The following is a 21,306-nucleotide window of genomic DNA, read 5'->3' as shown; positions in this document are numbered from 1 at the left end:
ATAGTCCACATCCACAAAGAAATAACGGATAATATACAAAAGAAGTAGAAGGAAAGAACAGATCTCCATTGGGGTAATCATAGAAATGGGATTGTAAATAAAGGGTGCAGATCTCTACACATGGTTATGAGGGTGTTTAGGGGTTTTAGTAAGGATGTAAAGGAGAGGGCATGTAAGTCTCTGGTAAGACCCCAACTAGAGTATGGTTTCAGTGTATGGGACCCTCACCGGGATTACTTGATTCAAGAACTGGAAAAAATCCAAGGAAAAGCAGCTCGATTTGTTCTGGGTGATTTCCGACAAAAGAGTAACGTTACAAAAATGTTGCAAAGTTTGGGCTGGAAAGAACTGGGAGAAAGAAGACGAGCTACTCGACTAAGTGGTATGTTCAAAGCTGTCAGCGGGAAAATGGCGTGGAATGACATTAGTAGACGAGTAAGTTTGAGTGGTGTCTTTAAAAGTAGGAAAGATCAAAATACGAAGATAAAGTTGAAATTCAAGAGGACAAATTGGGGCAAGTATTCGTTTATAGGAAGGGAAGTTAAGGTTTGGAACAACTTACCAAGGGATATGTTCAATAAATATCCAACTCCTTTGAAATCATTTAAGAAAAGGCTAGGAAAACAACAGATGGGGAATCTGCCACCTGGGCGACTGCCCAAAATGGATATCATTATTCATTGATTGATTGATTGATTGATTGAAATAAAAATCTAATTTTAGGCGCTGTCGCGCCTCGAACATGCATGAAAGGGATTCGAAATAACAACCTCCTTATTTCGCGACGGATGCCCTTAACATTTGATGTTTGTTGTGTTGGAAAAGATCTCAGCTAGATATCTGACGCTATTACCACCATTGACCATTTTCCTTCCATAATTTAAATCGATATGTACTGAACACGAACTAATATTTGGAAGTTTATTTTGAGTACACACTAGTCGTGAACAATTTTTCAGCCCTTGGCCCTGCTCTAACGTAACGTCTGACATAACACACTGTAACTCGACTTGGTAATAATACATCTTTTTCGGAATGTATCGCCTTTGGTAGGAAGTTAGTGTTCTCAGCAAGTACAGAAGGAATGTGAAGAAAGGGTGTGTGTGTGTGTGTGTGTGTGTGTGTGTGTGTGTGTGTGTGTGTGTGTGTGTGTGTGTGTGTGTGTGTGTGTGTGTGTGTGTGTGTGTGTGTGTGTGGTCCGTATGACTTAAAATTTAAAATACCGGGCGAGTGGGCCGTGCGGTTAGGGGGGCGCGGCTGTGAGCTTGCATCCGGGAGATAGTGGGTTCGAATCCCACTGTCGGCAACCCTGAAGATGGTTTTCCGTGGTTTTCTATTTTTACACAATGCAAGTACATTAATTATGGCCACGGCCGCTTCCTTCCAAGTCCTAGGCCTTTCCTATCCAATCGTCGCCATAAGACCTATCTGTGTCGGTGCGACATAAAGCCACTAGCAAAAAACTTAAAATATGGAAATTACAACTAAATGGGTCACAAAACTTCTCACACTACTTGTCATTAGTTGAAATGAACTTGTAGCCGTGTTCTGACACTACCTACCTCAATTTGTATTACAATATTTGTGTTGGTTAATAGATATAAAAAGACTTATTTTGCACATTATGTTCTTAGGAAAACTCTTTAAAATGTATTTTATTGCCATATTTCATATGTTTACATTCCCAATGGAAAAAGTGGAATTTTGTAAATGAGCAATGCTATTTCTGCATTAGGCGGACGGACAGGTAGCTCCAGACTCCCACGTGGAGGTATCATGGCCTGACAATCCTGCTTGTTCCACGGCGAGATGGAATTCTCCTTTCTTCTCCGAGCTGATTGGCAGCTGTTTACTAACCAGTAAACTGATAGGTTCCGTTTGACTTGGTATACAGATTACCAATGCCAAGGCAGTGCCATCTGTAGACAAGTAGATGAACCTCCCTGAGCGGTCTTCACCTGAAACACAACAGGGAAACAAAGCTGTACAACAGCGTAGAATAAGGACCATCCTTGCATAGGTTGATATATTTGATCTGAACGAGTAAGGAAAAATCCTACCGAATTAGTGGCAACGTCAATGTCATAATAACAATGTACAACGGGTGATTGTTTAGTCCGCCCTGTCAATATATCTATATAAATAAAATTGTAGGAGGTCCGCTGTCTGTAATTTCTTTTGTTTTGCCAATTTTTCAGATATTTATCCGTTTTAGGTCAACTCAAGACCGAATCGGTGATTTTTACGTTTCGTGTCTGTTTGTATGTTTGTTTGTCTGTCTGTTTGTCTGTTCCACCATCACGTCGAAACGGCTGGATAGATCTCAACCAAACTTCATATCTAGAGTATACTCATCCCGGGGAAGGTTTCTATATGCATATCGTTTTAAAATCATTGATTACACGGGGTGTTTATCGGAAAACCAGAATGGTTTTTCCACCATCACGTCGAAACGGCTGGATAGATCTCAACCAAACATCATATTTAGAGTATACTCATCCCGGGGAAGGTTTCGATATGCATATCATTTTAAAATCTTTGAGTACACGGGGGTTTATAGGAAAACCAGAATGGTTTTTCCACCATCACTTCGAAACGGCTGGATAGATCTCAACCAAACTTCATATTTAGAGTATACTCATACCGGGGAAGGTTTTGATATGTATATTATTTTAAACTCTTTGAATAGACGGGGGGTTTATAGGAAAATCAGAATGGTTTTCCTCCATTTTCTCTTATACTATTGATTTTCTGTAAACTTAGTATACCGTACGTGAAAAGTCTCTTCATTATAAACAACTTTTGTTATGTTCATAATTTACCTTACTCTTCACATGACGGAGAAATTTACAATTTTCCGCTGGTATCATGCTCTGCATTGAGTGACCGACAGACCGACAACGAACCTACAGGTTACCATGGCAACGTCTCTGACTGCATGCCAGCAGGGAAGTAACGTATTGCCATTTTCCTCATCATGCTTTTAAATTCGTGGCTGTTCCTTGGGTAGAAGGCAAGAGAGGCGTCAATCGGCCTATCTGCGGGATATTGGCGGAATATCGTTGGATGTTATTGTACCGGGCGGTACACCTCTACACCGTTTATTTAAAAGTTGCGCCAGTTGAAACTCCTCTTCTGGAGGAAGGTTGAACTTTATCTATTCTATTAATTCTCTACTTTCTCAGAAGATGTCACCACGTGGAAAATTTTGAGTTTTTGAACTGTGTCACTTTTGATGTGTTTTTGTTTCGCTTGAAGTAAGAAGTGTGAACTTTCTCTTCTAGAGGACACTACTGAAGAATTACAATAGTGCAACCTAGTGCGAAATCAAAGAACTATTTTGTTGGAGAAATTTTATTTCAAGAGTTGGTTCTTTGTTAAATTTCTTTCTGTCATGGTTTAAGTTGGCTGTATACCCCTCTTTTTCCCCTTATTTTGGATCTAGCCAATCCCGAATTTCTTTAATTAATTTTCCACCAATAATGTGTTTCTTCTTCCTCTATGTAGGGGTTTCTTTTCCCTAGCCAATAAAAACTTTGAGGGAGGGTGTTTTATTTCCCCTAACGCCTAGAATCTTCCGCGAGAGGATATAAACTGCTGATTTTGGGGTCTCCGGGCCACTTCTGTTCCATCTTTCTGTGTATTAAGTACATAGCAGGAGGCGGGAAGCGCCTCTTTCTTCTTCAGCCGTTCAACACCAGGTAATGGCCTATTAATAACTTCTTTTCTTGCTAGGTCGGCAGTTTAACACTCGCGGCGGGTTCGAAGCATTTCCATCATGTAACCTTTTCCTAAAATGTAATTACTCTTTTCATCTTTTTCTTGTAAGGCTACATATTGGGATAGAGAGTGCTAACCCTCTCGAGCTCCCACTCACATTTGTTTTGAGGTGAACTTATTTTCTCAAACTATTCTTCGTTTATGTAATGTAAAGTGTTCTTCTCTAAGTCACCTCTGTAGTATGGGATTAGCCCTTGCGTTAGCGGCCCAGAGCCAGATTAGGTTTTAAAAAACAAAGTGTATTAGGAGTGCAAGATCGCCTCCTCTCAAATTGTTATTTTAGAGGTCATGTAATCAACCTTCTTTTCATGTAATAGACCTCTGTAGGTTGGGTATTTTACCCCTGTGAATACGTCCTTAGAGGACAGCTTGAAGGTAGAGTTTGGTGTGGCCTTTGAGAGGCTTAAATTTTAAGAGCGGATCGCTCTTTTGAAAATGGAGTGTCATATGCCTCGTGGAGGCTTTTCTGTGTAATTCGGAGCCAGGGGCTCCTAGGGATGAATGGGGTTTTCTGCCCCTCTGTTAAAACTTGTGTTTGTGGTAAAACTGAGCTGATCGCTGAAGTCAGGGCGTGAAGCCCAAAACCTGTAAATATTGTATCTCCCCTTGTTTTGCTACATTGTACCTGCCATGTCTGTTATTGCTTGGTTTTTGAAAAGAAAATATAACCTAGTTAAATTTTAAATTAATTTTACATTAACTTTGATTCCGTAGTTTGAAACCCATTCACGCCCGCACCTTCTTACGCCTCTACCTACCGCTAAAACACGGTAACAAGTGGTAGCAGAGCGTGGTTGAATGGGTCTCAATTTAGCCCCTTTTGACGGCTAAACATTGCTTTGATTCGAACTCTAACAATTGTCTCAGTTGCTGGAATTTTTTGAGTTTTTCAAAATTGTTCTGTCATCATGCCCGGCCCTCGCGATGTTCTCCTCCTTAACTACTTGCGCAAAGAGGAGTTGATATACGAGTTAACTATCAGAAATGTGCAATCTGGAGGCACGGTTGCAATCGACACCAACAAGCTTAGAGAGTCCCTTGATTTGCCCATTTCCATCCCCAATTTGGGAGAGAAAGAAATTGATGACTCTCTTTCCACGATCGTCGAGAATATTACTGGGCTAGCATCTGTAGTCAGCTTTTTTGATGAAAATGATCCGTCTCCTAACCAAATTAAGCGTGTGCAAGGCAGATTATATCACTTTTCAAATAGAGTTAATGATCTGTTGTCTCTGAAGGTGAATGACGTTCAGAGGAAGCAAGCTAATACGCTCCTTGAAACTATCTCTGAATTGTCTAGTAAAGTCACTCAATTGTTAACTGGGGAAGTTCCTCCCAAATCTGATCAGCCCACCATTGTGAATGTAAGTAGTGAGGAAGAACCTGCTAAGGGAGAAGGCAATAGGATAACCGTTGCTGCTCAAACTATCTCTGCCCCATTGGACAACGAGTCTGAACGCCGCACATCGTTGAACAATGTACGTGCTGAATTAACTTCCTTGCCATTGAAACCTTTACCTACTATGTCGCCCGGGTTTAGCAGCTTGCCTCATCCATTGGCAATGTTGCTCAGAGGTATATCCAAGTTTTCCGTTAATACCACCAGTGATGTAATTTCATTTTTAAGATTTCTAGTGGAATTTCAGGATCATGCCCTTGTGTTTTCTCTTTCCCCATGTCAAATTTTGCAAATTATCTATCCTTATGCTATTGGGGTTCTCTCAGATAAAATAGTAAGAGCCATAGCTGAACAGTCATCTATCGAAGATTTTCATGCACATCTGCTTGCAAATTTTATTCCTGCCCGCGCGAGGTCATCTCTGATTCAGAAGTACTATTACCGTGTACAGCGCTTGGATGAAAACTTGGCTGATTTCATTCAAGATATCAAATTCTACACTAGGGTGTTTGCTCTGCACTTTCCTGAAGATCAGATTGTGCAGGCTATTGTAGAAGGTATTTCGCCATCCTACAGGTCATATTTGTGTTTCGCGGCGTGTCCGCAAACCTTCTCTGAACTTGAAGCATTGGCCGTCTCAGCGGAAGGAGTTAGATACGCCGATTCTCTGCGTGTCGCGAAAGAACCCCCGCTTCCTTTAGTAACACTCGGCCTCCACCTCGCCGACCAGTCAATCCCCGTAAATGTTATGCTTGCGGGTCGCCTGAACATCTGCGGAATAAGTGTCCTCTGATCAAGTCAAGTGGGACAAGGAATGGAGCAGGGTCATCACAAGGCTGTTTTAAGTGTGGGGCCTTCTCACATATCGCCAAGAATTGCACAAACTCAAATAGCACCCCCTCCTGCTCAACTTCTGGTGCAAATTCCAGCTATTCCAATAATAAAAAGTGACTAGTGGCGTCGGCTGAGCCGACTAATCCATCTTCCCGAGACTTAGCCCCTAGTAAACAGGTTGTAAATGCAGAGAACGACCAGCCTACAAATTCATCTTTTGAATGCCCTAAAGAGTGTCTTAGGATTGCGGCGGATACCCCCGCACCTGTTCCTTTTCTTAAGATGGAGTTAAATAACGAGCCTATAACAGCTCTCTTAGATTCAGGCAGTGTTTGTTCCATTATTTCGGCTGATTGGTATTCTAAATTGAAATCTGTTTGTAAACTCCCTGACTATGACTCATCTCCTGTTAAATATGTTTCGGCTAATTCATCTCCATTAGAAATTCTAGGTTCCTTACATGTCAAAATTCGGGTTTTTAAATTTACATGGAAGATCAAATTGTTTGTGGCCAAGCGTTTGTCTTGCCCCATCATATTGGGAGCGGACTTCATTTCTCACACTGGTCTTGTGCTAGATCTCCAGAGTAGGTCGTGCACATTCAAATTTGCGTCCAATTGTAGAATTCCCTTGTTAAAGTGTAATTCTGTATCATGTTCATCTATTTCGCCTACCCAGGATGAGATGTTGTTAGACCTTAGACATCTACCTGAGGAGCAGGCTGATAGTATTCGGAAACTGTGTCAGTCGTTTCCCGAGGTGTTCTCTGATACTCTTGGTGTTACTGACCTTATTGAATACAAAATTGAGGTCACGGATTCAATTCCTGTCCGTTTTCCACCGTATAGGCTATCTCCACCTAAAATGAAGGCTCTGAAAGAAATCATCGATCAGATGTTGAAGGATGGTATTATTAGGCCCTCTAAGTCAGCGTATTCTTCGCCTATTTTTCTAGTCCCGAAACCCCAAGGAGGCTTCAGGCCTGTCATTGATTACAGGGCTCTCAATCGGAAGGTGGTGTTGCAATCTGTGCCCCTTCCCGACCTTCATTCTTGCTTTTCATGGTTTCGTAAGGCCAAGTTCTTCACCATCTTGGACTTGAATCAGGCCTATAATCAAATTCCCCTTGCCGAAGAGTCTAAACATCTTACAGCGTTTGCCACGGACTGGAATTTATATGAATACAACCGCGTGCCTTTCGGGCTCCCCACGGGGGCAGCTGTGCTCACTAGGCTACTAGATAGGGTCTTTTCCGACATCAAATTTGAGTACTTATATCACTACTTGGATGATGTCGTCGTATTTTCCGAAACCTTTGAAGAACATCTAGATCATTTGCGAGAAGTTCTCAATCGCCTTCGTAAGGCTGGGTTAACTGTTAAGTTGTCCAAGGTGGCCTTTGCTAAGCCCTCTATGTCATTCCTAGGGCATATTGTGTCACCCGATGGGGTAGCGGTCGATCATTCTAGAACACAGGCCATCCGTGATTTTAAACCTCCTAAGGACATCAAAGGTATCGCTAGATTCATTGGTATGGTGAATTTCTTCAGGAAGTTTATTCCTAACTTCGCTAATAGAGCGGCGCCCTTAAACCTTCTTCGTAGGAAAGGCATCAAATTCGAGTGGGGACCTTCTCAACAAGCCGCTTTTGAAGATCTGAAATTAGCTCTCTGTAATGCCCCTGTACTTGCTATGCCTGATTTCTCGAAGAAATTCATCGTCCAAACCGACGCATCGTCGTCAGCAGTAGCTGCAGTTCTTCTTCAAGAGACTGAACTAGGGAGGCGACCCATCGCCTATGCGTCTAGGACATTGTCAGCTCAAGAAGCAAAGTACTCCATATATGAGCTTGAAGGTTTGGCAGTCTTATTCGCCTTAGAAAAGTTCCGTCTCTATCTGGAACACGTTAAATTCGACCTGGAGACAGATAATCAAGCCTTAAGCTGGGTCTTAGGTAAGCCGCGTCGTACTGGTCGTATAGCCCGCTGGGCTATTCGTATTTCCGCCTTCCAGTTTGATGTTAGACATATCAGAGGTACTGAAAATGTTGTTGCCGATGGACTCAGCCGTATGTTTCATAACGACGTAGAGACCCACGAACCGGTCGACAGTTCATCACCTTCCGAGTCCATACTATCTGGTGTTAATGCCATCTTAACAGATGCTCCCATGCTTTTTAGGGATATTGAGAAATACTAACGTGAAGATCCGACGCTGGCTCCGATAATGGAAACCCTTTCTTCTGGGGAACATGCTGTCCCTTATGTTCTGAGGAATGGTGTTCTATGTTGCCCTTCGAGGCATGATAAGTTGATGAAAGTTGTTGTTCCAGCGGTTCTTGTACCTATGATCTTCAAATACTATCATGAGACCCCATTGGGGGGGCATCTTGGAATCTTTAAAACTCGTGAAAAGATTCGTGAAATGTTCATATGGAAAGGTATGGACGGTGAAATTCGGGAACTTGTAAAAGCTTGTAAATCTTGTTTGATCAGTAAACCCACCATGTCCACTAAAGTAGGCCTTTTGTCTTCTCATCAAGCGTCGCGCCCCATGGAACGCCTGTATATCGATTATGTGGGACCCTTCCCCCAGTCAAAGGGTAATGCCAACAAGTTCATCTTTGTGTGTGTAGATGGTTTTACAAGATTTTCCTGGTTATTTCCGACTAAGCTGGCTACCGCTCAGTCCACCATTACTTGCCTAAATTCTATTTTTGCTTCTTTTGGTCCGTGCCAATACATTGTATCTGATAATGCTAAAGCTTTTACATCAAATCTGTTTCGTAAATTCTGTTTTGACTTGTCCATCTCTCATGTAACTACATCTGCTTATTACCCTCAACCATCTCTGGCTGAACGGGTTAACCGTAATCTCAGGTCCGCACTTATTGCCTATCATCATGAAGATCATTCTAGGTGGGACACGTCCCTGCATTGGTTAGCTTTTGCTTTGAATTCGGCGGTTCATGAATCTCACAAATTTACTCCAGCTTCTTTGATGTTTAAGTTCGTTCCCAACACGCCGCTCTCTAACCTCTGGTCTCTGAATGACATTCTGCCCGAGACAATAGATCCGGACAACATTAAAGATCTTTGGAAGAAGGCTAAAGCTAATCTTAAAGTATCTCATGAAAAGGTTAGGGAAAGGTATGATCGTGGACGGAGACCCACCACCTTGAAGGTAGGTGACCAGGTTATGGTCAAAAATTTTGTTCCCGCGGGCAAGCTTGCCCCCAGATTTCATGGGCCTTGTATCATTCTCGATTTTCTTACGCCGGTTACCTTATTGCTAAGTAATCCAGCCACCGAGAGGATATTTAGAGTTCACCTGTCCCAGGTGAAACCGGTGTAATTTCTGTGTTAACTTGCTTCATATTATTTTGAAAGGATATGAAGGTTATATTTTTTTTTTTGAGTTTCACTTTAAGGCATTCTGCCCCTTCTGTAATATTTTGGTTTTAGATGTAAGCCTTGTGTAAAACCTGCCCCGACCCGTTAAACTGCCATCCTGTTCTTGCCACGGCCATTACCACGCTCCCGTCTCCTGCTCCACCTTACACTGTGGCTTCATAATAGTAAATGCCATGGATATCTACACGCCGCTGGCCCCTCAACCTCTCCACAAGCCTGTACCCTCAAAGAAAATGATTGTCCAACACAATTCTGCCGCCTAGCTTTAATGTTTCAGCGCCCCCGCAGCCGCGCAGCGCCGTACAGCGACTGGGGAGGGGGATGGGCCCCCTCCTCTCCAGCGAGGACGACATGTGCACGGCGAGCCGGTGCTCTCCTCCCGGCCAAGGCTGATGTGCGGCGCACGACCTGCTACATGCCCGCAGCCTGTATCTGTTCACCGCGGGCGCGGCGTACTTCAACACCTCTGCTCCCCTCATAGTGCGGGCGAGCGGTATCTCAGGGTACTTGAGGGGTCCGAGCGGCCTCCGTTGGACGCAAGCTGCAACGGCCGGTCCGGCCATTCGACTCAATCTACATCAACTACATGGACAGTCACCATAAGCAATAACTACACTTGGGAATTCAACTACAATATTTGGTGGACATTGCAAAATTTTTCTTCACCTTTAAGTATTAAATGTTTATCTTCAGAAATTCAAATTCTACAAACATAAAGACTTTCATTCACCTGCAACAACAACATTTTGAAACTGAATTAAGAAATCTTGTAAATGCTTCTGCTATCTATCTTCGTATCAACATCATTACTTGGACTTTGTTTCAAACTGATTTCATGTGTCACCCCTGGAGGAACTTTTGGGGGGGGAGGTCTGTACCGGGCGGTACACCTCTACACCGTTTATTTAAAAGTTGCGCCAGTTGAAACTCCTCTTCTGGAGGAAGGTTGAACTTTATCTATTCTATTAATTCTCTACTTTCTCAGAAGATGTCACCACGTGGAAAATTTTGAGTTTTTGAACTGTGTCACTTTTGATGTGTTTTTGTTTCGCTTGAAGTAAGAAGTGTGAACTTTCTCTTCTAGAGGACACTACTGAAGAATTACAATAGTGCAACCTAGTGCGAAATCAAAGAACTATTTTGTTGGAGAAATTTTATTTCAAGAGTTGGTTCTTTGTTAAATTTCTTTCTGTCATGGTTTAAGTTGGCTGTATACCCCTCTTTTTCCCCTTATTTTGGATCTAGCCAATCCCGAATTTCTTTAATTAATTTTCCACCAATAATGTGTTTCTTCTTCCTCTATGTAGGGGTTTCTTTTCCCTAGCCAATAAAAACTTTGAGGGAGGGTGTTTTATTTCCCCTAACGCCTAGAATCTTCCGCGAGAGGATATAAACTGCTGATTTTGGGGTCTCCGGGCCACTTCTGTTCCATCTTTCTGTGTATTAAGTACATAGCAGGAGGCGGGAAGCGCCTCTTTCTTCTTCAGCCGTTCAATACCAGGTAATGGCCTATTAATAACTTCTTTTCTTGCTAGGTCGGCAGTTTAACACTCGCGGCGGGTTCGAAGCATTTCCATCATGTAACCTTTTCCTAAAATGTAATTACTCTTTTCATCTTTTTCTTGTAAGGCTACATATTGGGATAGAGAGTGCTAACCCTCTCGAGCTCCCACTCACATTTGTTTTGAGGTGAACTTATTTTCTCAAACTATTCTTCGTTTATGTAATGTAAAGTGTTCTTCTCTAAGTCACCTCTGTAGTATGGGATTAGCCCTTGCGTTAGCGGCCCAGAGCCAGATTAGGTTTTAAAAAACAAAGTGTATTAGGAGTGCAAGATCGCCTCCTCTCAAATTGTTATTTTAGAGGTCATGTAATCAACCTTCTTTTCATGTAATAGACCTCTGTAGGTTGGGTATTTTACCCCTGTGAATACGTCCTTAGAGGACAGCTTGAAGGTAGAGTTTGGTGTGGCCTTTGAGAGGCTTAAATTTTAAGAGCGGATCGCTCTTTTGAAAATGGAGTGTCATATGCCTCGTGGAGGCTTTTCTGTGTAATTCGGAGCCAGGGGCTCCTAGGGATGAATGGGGTTTTCTGCCCCTCTGTTAAAACTTGTGTTTGTGGTAAAACTGAGCTGATCGCTGAAGTCAGGGCGTGAAGCCCAAAACCTGTAAATATTGTATCTCCCCTTGTTTTGCTACATTGTACCTGCCATGTCTGTTATTGCTTGGTTTTTGAAAAGAAAATATAACCTAGTTAAATTTTAAATTAATTTTACATTAACTTTGATTCCGTAGTTTGAAACCCATTCACGCCCGCACCTTCTTACGCCTCTACCTACCGCTAAAACCAGAATGGTTTTTCCACCATCACTTCGAAACGGCTGGATAGATCTCAACCAAACTTCATATTTAGAGTATACTCATACCGGGGAAGGTTTTGATATGTATATTATTTTAAACTCTTTGAATAGACGGGGGGTTTATAGGAAAATCAGAATGGTTTTCCTCCATTTTCTCTTATACTATTGATTTTCTGTAAACTTAGTATACCGTACGTGAAAAGTCTCTTCATTATAAACAACTTTTGTTATGTTCATAATTTACCTTACTCTTCACATGACGGAGAAATTTACAATTTTCCGCTGGTATCATGCTCTGCATTGAGTGACCGACAGACCGACAACGAACCTACAGGTTACCATGGCAACGTCTCTGACTGCATGCCAGCAGGGAAGTAACGTATTGCCATTTTCCTCATCATGCTTTTAAATTCGTGGCTGTTCCTTGGGTAGAAGGCAAGAGAGGCGTCAATCGGCCTATCTGCGGGATATTGGCGGAATATCGTTGGATGTTATAACCTCCCTCGAATAGATTAAGTAATAACACCATTAGTCATCTTCTTATTATTTGTTTACCTAAGAATCACTGGACCTAAATTTCTCCTCTGTTACCGCTTTATTATATCCATAACTCACACTAGCATAATTTATTGAGGGGCATTTGATTTTCCAATACATTCACTTGGCATTTACATATTTGTCGTTATCCGGCTGTCCTCAGTTATAATCCATTTTCTATTACTTTCAACTTTCTTAACTGTATTATTTTCTTCCTTAATTACGCCGTATGTACGCGAGTGGTACAAACTACTGGATGTATTTACACCAAGACTGATATTTAGAATACACCTGTCCTTGATAGGTTTTAGGGCAAATATTGTTTCTAAATCCCTGAACTGACTGGGGGTTTATACGAAATCGAAACAGTGATTTTGCACTTCCACAAAATATACACAACCAAACTTAATGGAAATCTACCGACCTTGCTAGAAATTAATTTCTAAACCTTTTTTCTCATGTGCATCATTTCGATACGATAAGGGAGATATCATTAACGGACCGTTTTTCTGTACAAGTCCCATCGGACTTAACTCACGAGCGGGTGCGTGCAAAGCGTATTTCTTACAATTTGAAAACTAGTGAAGACATTCGAACCAAAATTTATATTTAGCATCTACCTGTTCAAAGGTAGGTTTTAAACGTAAATAACATTTCATGTTCCGGAATGGACTGGCGGTTTATAGGGAACCGAAATGGTGATTTTACTCTTCCACAATATATACAGAACAAGACCAACCTGACTGGAAATCGACCAAACGTGATGGAATTCCACCTCTAAACCTTTTTTTATGTGCATTTTTTCTTCAGGAGAATTAATAACGGAGATATCATGAATGGTCAATTTTGCAGGGTAAGTCCAGCGGACATAGCCCAAAAGGTGTTTTACATGGAGCAGATTCATTATCCATATAAATCAAATCGTAACGACTGTGTGCCTCTACACGGACTATTTTGGCGAAATTTTCGTACAACTTTCCGTTTAACGGGTAATAATGACCATCTCCATAATTTTTGGTTTAGTTTCCTGAAAGTCCTAATTTTTACCCACCTCGCCCAAAATCCAGATTGCGGCATAATCTGCCAGAAGAAAAAGAAGATAATTGAAATTTTTGCCGTATCTGTATCCCTTTTACGTTTGATTTTTCTCTATTAATGGATGTTAAGTCAATTTGGAATTTTCACATGCATAATTCATACTTTCAATTACTTATATGAAATACAGAATAATCAAACTCTTCACGAAAATTGGCCCACCCAGTAGCCATATGTGAGTCAAATGCTATGTATGTTGCTGTCTCATAATTATCCGAAAAGTAATGTAATGTGAGATAATCTTACAAAACCTTTACCCTGTTCCACCTTCTAACTCAATCTGACCCAAGAATAGATGACATATCATAAGACCAGCCATTTAGGCCACTAAATCCGGCGTGTCTTATGGTATAATCCTTTGTCGATATGACGTACGTTTAGTAGCAGTCAATCTGTAAATGAAGGTCTTCAATATTGTTAACACGCATATACTTTCGTATGTCGATCTATATATATTCACTGATGTCGATTTTTAGCGATCGAGAAAGGGTGGGTCTGCTATTGTAATCAGTACACCCCACACCGACTTTGACTGGCAGTAGGAAAGGGTTCCTTCTTCAACTCCTGTGTAACTGTCATTAGTAAGGAAGGCCTACAATTGTAATGAATAGTTCCCTTCTCCATTTGACTTGCAGAAGGCAAGTGAGCATGCAGTTTTGCTTAAAACTCCCCTACCCGATTATTTTTGGCAGTAGGCAAGGGTGCCCGCCATTATAAAGAAATGTCCTCATCTAAAATGTGACTGGCATTAGGCATATGGCCTGCTATTTTGATGTAAACTCACCAACTTGGTGTGACTGGCAGTAAGCTGGCTGGCAGTAGGAAAATGGGCCTGGCATTATAATGATAACTGCACAACTCAATTTCGAGTGATAGTAGGGTAATTGCCTGCCATTATAATAGAAACTCCTCAACTGTAATCTGTCTGGAAGTAGGAAAGGAGGGCTGCCATTTTAACGAAAACTCGCCAAATCGATTCTGTGCGCGTAGTAGGCAATGGGGCCTACAATTATAATGTAAACTTCCCAACTCGATTGTGAATGCCAGTAGGCAAGTGAGCCTGCCGTTATATCACAAATCCGTAACAAACACTTTACATTGGAAACAACGTACGGGGACCTCCCCATGCTCTTTCTCGGATAACGCTAAGAGACATGCAATTTTAAAACAATCTTATTTACTGCATGTACACTATTTACTTCGATATTCGAATACAATGTAGAATACCGTAGCGAAGCAGGGGTACATTCGCTAGTTATCTATATATTTAAAAAATTTATGAAAACTAAAGTCAGTCAGTCCGCCCATTCTATCCGGTCGATTACCTTCATTTTTAAAAACTGAAAGATATTCATGCATAGATTTGCCATCAGGTACTATAAATCACTTAACTTCCGCCTTCCTCAAATTATTTCATTTTTTTAATATTTTGTCTCTTTGAAGCTATCATATCTTTGGTTATAATTGAAGTACGGAGTTCGTTTTGGCCCAAAAACACTCAGTGGATCAAGCTCTTTCATTGAGCTCTTAACTATTCAAATTGGTTGATTCTGAGGAAAGTTATGAGAGCACATTCAATGTAACGTCTCATTTCTTCAACATTTTCTTCTCATTGAAGCAATCATATCTTTCGTTCTAATTGAGGTACCCAGTTCGTTTTGGTCTAAAATCACTCAGTGGACCAGGCGATTTCTTTTGAGGAAAGTTATGAGTACATTTGTCTCCATGACGAAGATCTTTGAAGGACTTTTTAACAGTTCGGTGCGTAGTGTTGTTCCAAGAAACGTTTAATTCAATTTCTTTGTGTGATGTATTTTCAAGTGTTTTGTTGACATAATATTACATTCTATTACAACAGCATATCATGTGCTTTATTTTCTTAACTCGAAACTTTGCAAATACATCTATGAGGATAGTAACGAACAACACCATACTTTGTACATTGCGAGCGGAGCCAGCGGGAAACTGCTAGTGTATTATTAATATTTGAATTATTTATACGTACATGTTTCGGGAGCCTTAACTCCCTTCATCAGCGTATTTACATCAAAATCTACCTTATCGAAGTCTCAAGATTCAACATCGTATGATATTAACATTAAGCATTGTCCTGTATAACCTCAACTCTAGACCAACATATGTACACTTTGCTTTTTTTTATAATAATGCCTATTGTAACCCAACACGTACTATAAGACATGGAACATATTTAAAAACACTCTTGAATAGTTCACTCATTCCTTCTATCCTTTACTCTCTTACAACGTGTATCGTGACCCTGGATGGATCCATTAGCTGAGTCAGACGCTGATAAATGTTACCTGTCACTGCTTGTATTGTTGCTGCCACTAGGAATCTACCCTCTTATCGTCCAATTTTGACATATTGTTGAAGTTATGACCTTTTATAGGATGCATTGATTTATTACAAAGTTGTATGATATTAAAATTTAGCCATGTATGTGCCGTCAGGGCAGATGACGCTTGCTCAATCGTTGCAGGACCGGACTTTTTAAAACAGAGCGGAACAAACCTCCCGTTATGTTTCTGCAAATGCTCCTCCAGTGTATTAAAAATAAAAAGCAACGTTACATAGTTAAAATGTATGTTAAAATAATTTTATAATTATTTGCAGAAACATAGGTTTGTTTCGCTCTGTTTTAAAAAGTCCGGTCCTGCAACAGTTGAGCAAACGTCAATGTCTCCAGACTTCAATGAAAAGAACAGTCCATTAAAATGTTCATAAAAGTACTATACAAATGTGCGTAAGTCCCACATTATCGAAGGAACAAGTAAGTTTCAAGATGGAAAATCTTTTATTTATCCCGGCAAGATTCCACCCCAGTACATGATTACTACAGTAGAATTGAACTAACATTGTTGTTCAGACAGATCCGCGTGGGCACTTGTGTAGCGGAGGCGGTAGAAGTTTGTGGACGGAAAGGAATGGGAAGGCAAGGTGGATCAAGAAGCTGATTAGTCGCTTTAAAGCACAGCTCGCTTTCATGACGCCATAGTGCAGCCCGTATGTGGAGGGCAAGAACTCATAACCCATGACATCCGGAGCAGTTGAAATATACGCTCTTTCCTTATGCGGTAACAGTGGCGTATGCTGGTATCAAGACGTGGGCTACCACTAGACTTAGGCTACCCCTTTTAGATAGTTGGTTTAGGGAACATCAAGCCTTAAGCATTTTGAGCTACAGCCAACGGAGTTGCCCGCTGTGTTGTCAGGCTGCTTCACAAGCTACTGCCCTGGCCTCTGCCACCGTCAATACTCAACACCTGATCAATCGAGTTGGTAGCCTAAGGTTTAGCAAACTGAAGTCCAGCTTTGAGGCTAAATGGATAGAATGCTTGTCTTTGGTCCGACGGCCCCGGTTCAATTTTCAGAATCAACCCCTCATACTGTTAATTCCCCTGGCTTGGGAACTGGGTGTTTATGACGTCTTCGCCATTCATTTTATCCTTATTAAGTCACCACCAAGCCTATGTAGATGCCATGCACCATTATTATTATTATTATTATTATTATTATTATTATTATTATTATTATTATTATTAACATCATTATCATAATCGTTAAATAACAATGTTGAATTTTACAGCGGTCGTACCCATCGTTCAATGGTTAATTGTCTTCCTCGGAAGATCAGTGGTGGTGTCCGACCCATGATCACGGGTTCGATTCCAACCAACAAAAGAGAACACTAAACCTGAAAGATTGCGTTTCATTTTAGCAGATCTACCAATATAAAGAAAACTATATTACTCCTATAACAGCAGCCCTGCAGTGTTTTCCTACAAGGATGTAGAAGTAAACGGGAGTGAAATACCAGCACTCCGTTATCTATATATTTAAGGCAGAAGGATGAGGTGAGGAAGTATATACGATGAGTAACGCATAAGAGTCTGGTGTCGATCCGGTGAGGGATGGAAAGAGCCCTTCATACTGGAACGCCATCATCAGCAAGGAGGTTCGTCGTGGTAGTGACTGATATCATGTTTGGTTGATGTATGTCTATAATTATTCCTATCCTGGCTAACATGAATTGTCTGGTATGCAGGGAGGTCTTCCTCCCACCTGTAGTTACAATATTTGCTGCCACAGAGAGCACGAGCTTTATACTAGTGGGTGACAACGCTCATGCCCGTCGAACTGGTTATATTCGGAGAGTGTCATCGCAAATAACTCTGAGAAGATATTCAATATGCTACATAGAAAACCCTGAGTAGGCTAAGGGTGGTAATTTCTCGCTGTAAGACCAATCTGAGAAACCTCCGTGGCTTAGGTGTCAGTGCGCCAGCCTATCATCACTGGGGTTCGTGCTTCGAATCCCGGTCATTCCGTGTGAGATTTGTGCTGGACAAAGCGGAGGAGGCGGAACAGGTTCTCCTCCGGGTACTCCAGTTTTCCCTGTCACTTTTCATTCCAGTAACATTTCATCTGTCAGTCATTAATCATTGTCCCAGAGGAGTGCGACAGGCTACGGCAGCCGGCATAATTCCTATCTTCGCCGCTAGAAGGGGCTTCATTCATTTCATTCCTGACCTAGTCAAATGACTGGGAAGAGGCCACTGAAGAAGTGAAACATGGTTGATCACAGCGATGAGCTCGGCGTCTCCGGTACCAGATCACTTAATGATCTGTTCCTTTATGAAGAATACGTGTTCAAGACATGGTCCTTCAGACAAGATCAATAAATCTATAATTACTCTAGTACTACGTACTGGCAAAATATTATTCGATCCGGACAAGGAAATGAAGATATTATAACACATGTAGGAAATTAAATCAACCTTCCTTCCTGTCAAGAATTGCAATATTAAATATTCACAAAAACGAAAATAACCATCTCTTGTTTATAATTCGTAAAATACCTGAAATATTAGATCTAAAATCCAAAGTCCTACAGTACTGGAAGGCCTCAGCCTGCAGGCTACCGCTAGTCATCCCGAAGGCCTGCAGAATACGAGACGTTAGTCACGAAAAAACTTCTCGAGCGTTACTGCTGTCCTTCTAGGCCGGAGCCGCTATCTCACCCTCGGATATCACTTCAGTTGTTCTCGCTTAGCCTGAGCTGACTTCGAAACAACTCTCAGATTCAGGTTTAACACGTTGATCAGGCCGGGACTTGTAACCAAGCGCTCTAGATAAGAGACCGTATTGCTACTGCTAGACCGCGGAGCTGGGTGATAACGTTCGGAATTCTTTACTAGTATTGCTGTCCACCACAGTTATTACTCGTGTATAAGTTCTTCGGATTTGATATTTATTTCTAATTTCCTTCGTCCAAAACATAATCCACGCGTCCAGCATGTACCTGGGTCAGATACAAATTTTGTAGTAGAAAGGTTCATCTACTTGGACCACTGTATGATCTCTCATTATAATGCATGAAATGGGTTCACACAACAACGCTAAAACGAACAAGTTCCCGGATGTTGCAGGGGCTGCAGACGAACCGGGAACTAAATTTAATGAAACACCGAATGAGGACTCCGGGTATCGCTCAGAGTACAAACACTTCTACTAAGTAAACATCAAGTGTAAGCAAATGTATATCATTGCAATGACCACGTTATACGAACGGTGAACTTGTGGATAGGTTGCTTATTTTCGAAAAGTGTCATTCCAATGAATAATGAGCATTATACACAGCACTATTCATACAGACAGCATCCAGAGCGTAGTATATACCACAACCAGCATCGTACGCTTCATGTGGCAACTCGCCCCTTGACAACCGGTAATGGAATCCGAAGGAAGCGAATATGGACAAAAAACATTTTGCCGTAGAAGCTCATACAAGTGCCAGAGCTGTGGCACACATGCTGGGAATACATCATGTTTAAGTGGATGGAATAATTAAATATACGTAATCTGCGCTGGCAGTCGTTCAAACGTCCAACAACTCAGCACCCGCAACTGGAGAACCAAGTCAAACTGGTGCCTTTCTGCAAGTGAATCGACAAGCAAGTGTGCAGATCCCACCAAAACATAGGCCTAAGTGATACTGTTATTTGTTTTGGCTTACCAAATACGCTTGATGAAGTGCACAATGAAAGCAATCCTGACTATACGTCTGATCTTAAAGGACCGAATTAAGAAAGGCAAGCCCACGTACATGGCTTTCGTAGATCTAGAAAAGTCATTCGATAATGTTGATTGGACCAAGCTGTTTGAGATTCTGAAGGCGATCGGGATCAGATACCGAGAAAGGAGAATTATCTACAGTCTATAAAAAAAATCAGTCTGCAGTGATAGGAATCGACGGCTTTGAAAAAGAAGCAGCCATCCAGAAAGGAGTGAGACAAGGCTGCAGTTTGTCCCCTCTCCTTTCAATGTTTACATATCGTAGAACAAGCGGTGAAGGAAATCAAAGAGGAATTTGGAAAGGGAATTAAAGTCCAAGGAGAGTAAATCAAAACCCTGAGATTTGCCGATGATATTGTTATTTTATCTGACTCTGCAAACGATCTGGAGATATTGCTGAATGGTATGGACAGAGTCTTGGGTAAGGAGTACAAGATGAAAACAAATAAGTCCAAAACAAAAGTAAAGGTGTGCGGTCGAATAAAGTCAGGTGATGAAGAAAATAGTAGATTAGGAAATAAAGTCTTAAAGGAAGTAGTTGAATGTTGTTACTTGTGTAGTAAAATAACTAATGATAATAGAAGTAAGGACATAAAATGCAGACTAGCAAAAGTAAGGAGGGATTTCTTCAGAAAAGAAATTTATTCACCTCGAACATTGATATAGGAATTAGAAAGAAGTTTATGAAGAGTTTCGTCTGGAGCGTGGCATTGTATGGAAGTGAAATATGCACGATAACTAGCTCAGAAAGAAAGAGAATACAAGCTTTTGAAATATGGTGTTACAGAAGAATGCTGAAGGTGAGATGTGTAGAAAAAATCACGAATGAAGTGATACTGAATCGAACTGGTGAGAGGAGATCGATTTGGCTAACTTTGACGAGAAGAAGAGATAGAATTATAGGGCACATCTTAAGACACCTAGGTCTTGTACAGTTGGTTTTTGAGGGAAGTGTAGGTGATAAGAACGATAGGGGTACACCAAGATACGAATATGACAACCAGATTACAGCAGATGTAGGATGTAGTAGTTATGTAGAAATGAAAAGTTAGCACGGGATAGGGTGGCATGGAGAGCTTTATCAAACCAGTCTATGGACTGATGACTCAAACAACAACAACAATGTAATTTTATTTTTACTTTCCTTTACGAACAAACGCGCCTGCTAGGTGGGGCAACCCAGTGTACAGTGGAGTGAGCCCCTGCCAGGTATGCGAACCCAACATACTGTGCAGTATTCATCTTAAGCACTCGTTAAGTCATGACTCAGATGAAGTTCGACCCTTGTGCACGGCTCACCCAGCCACCGTGTCTCTGAAGGCACGAGCATGAGGGTACACGTTTCTAAACCTCGATGTTGTGACAAGGATACATGTTTATACTAACCTTCAGTTTTCCATATCGCAGCATTCTCGGCGGTTCCTTTGGTGAAATTCTTGCTCAGTGCTCTTCCAGAGAACGTTGCTGTAAACTCGAGGGTATTTTCATTGATTTTACGCAAACTTATCGTGTGACAATGACTTCTGTCTTCCTCGAAATCGACTACTCCATGTGATTCTCCCAGGAACCAGTCACCATACACCTAAAAAGACGACTTGTTTCACAAAGGGTATCGATCAAATATAAGTGCTGTAAAAAAAGATACTAGTGATTTTCAAGAATCTTCCATCATTGGATCATTTTACTTTTTATTCGTACAGCATAGCTTTAATTGCACCAAGCAAGACATTACCAAGAATAGTGGTAACTGTGTGGATCTCAATAAGATTTTGAGAACAACTTTTGTAACAAAG

General features: G+C 41.3%; 1 protein-coding gene across 1 annotated transcript in view; it reads right to left on the bottom strand.

Moving 5' to 3' along the window:
* Positions 1–1,639: 1,639 nt before the first annotated feature.
* The window catches only part of LOC136874971 (uncharacterized), a 32,926-nt gene continuing 13,259 nt past the window's right edge, over positions 1,640–21,306 (bottom strand). Inside the window, exons 2-3 of the mRNA XM_067148683.2 lie at positions 20,900–21,095; positions 1,640–1,958 (exon numbers count right to left, since the gene is read on the bottom strand). Of these exons, the coding sequence (XP_067004784.2) occupies positions 1,732–1,958; positions 20,900–21,095 (423 nt within the window). The 3' untranslated portion in view covers positions 1,640–1,731. The remainder of the gene's footprint in view (positions 1,959–20,899; positions 21,096–21,306) is intronic.

Source organism: Anabrus simplex, chromosome 5 (genome assembly GCF_040414725.1).
Source record: "Anabrus simplex isolate iqAnaSimp1 chromosome 5, ASM4041472v1, whole genome shotgun sequence".
Lineage (NCBI taxonomy): Eukaryota > Metazoa > Arthropoda > Insecta > Orthoptera > Tettigoniidae > Anabrus > Anabrus simplex.
The sequence above is the reverse complement of the archived record's forward strand: the minus strand, read 5'-3'. Positions and strand labels throughout refer to the sequence as shown.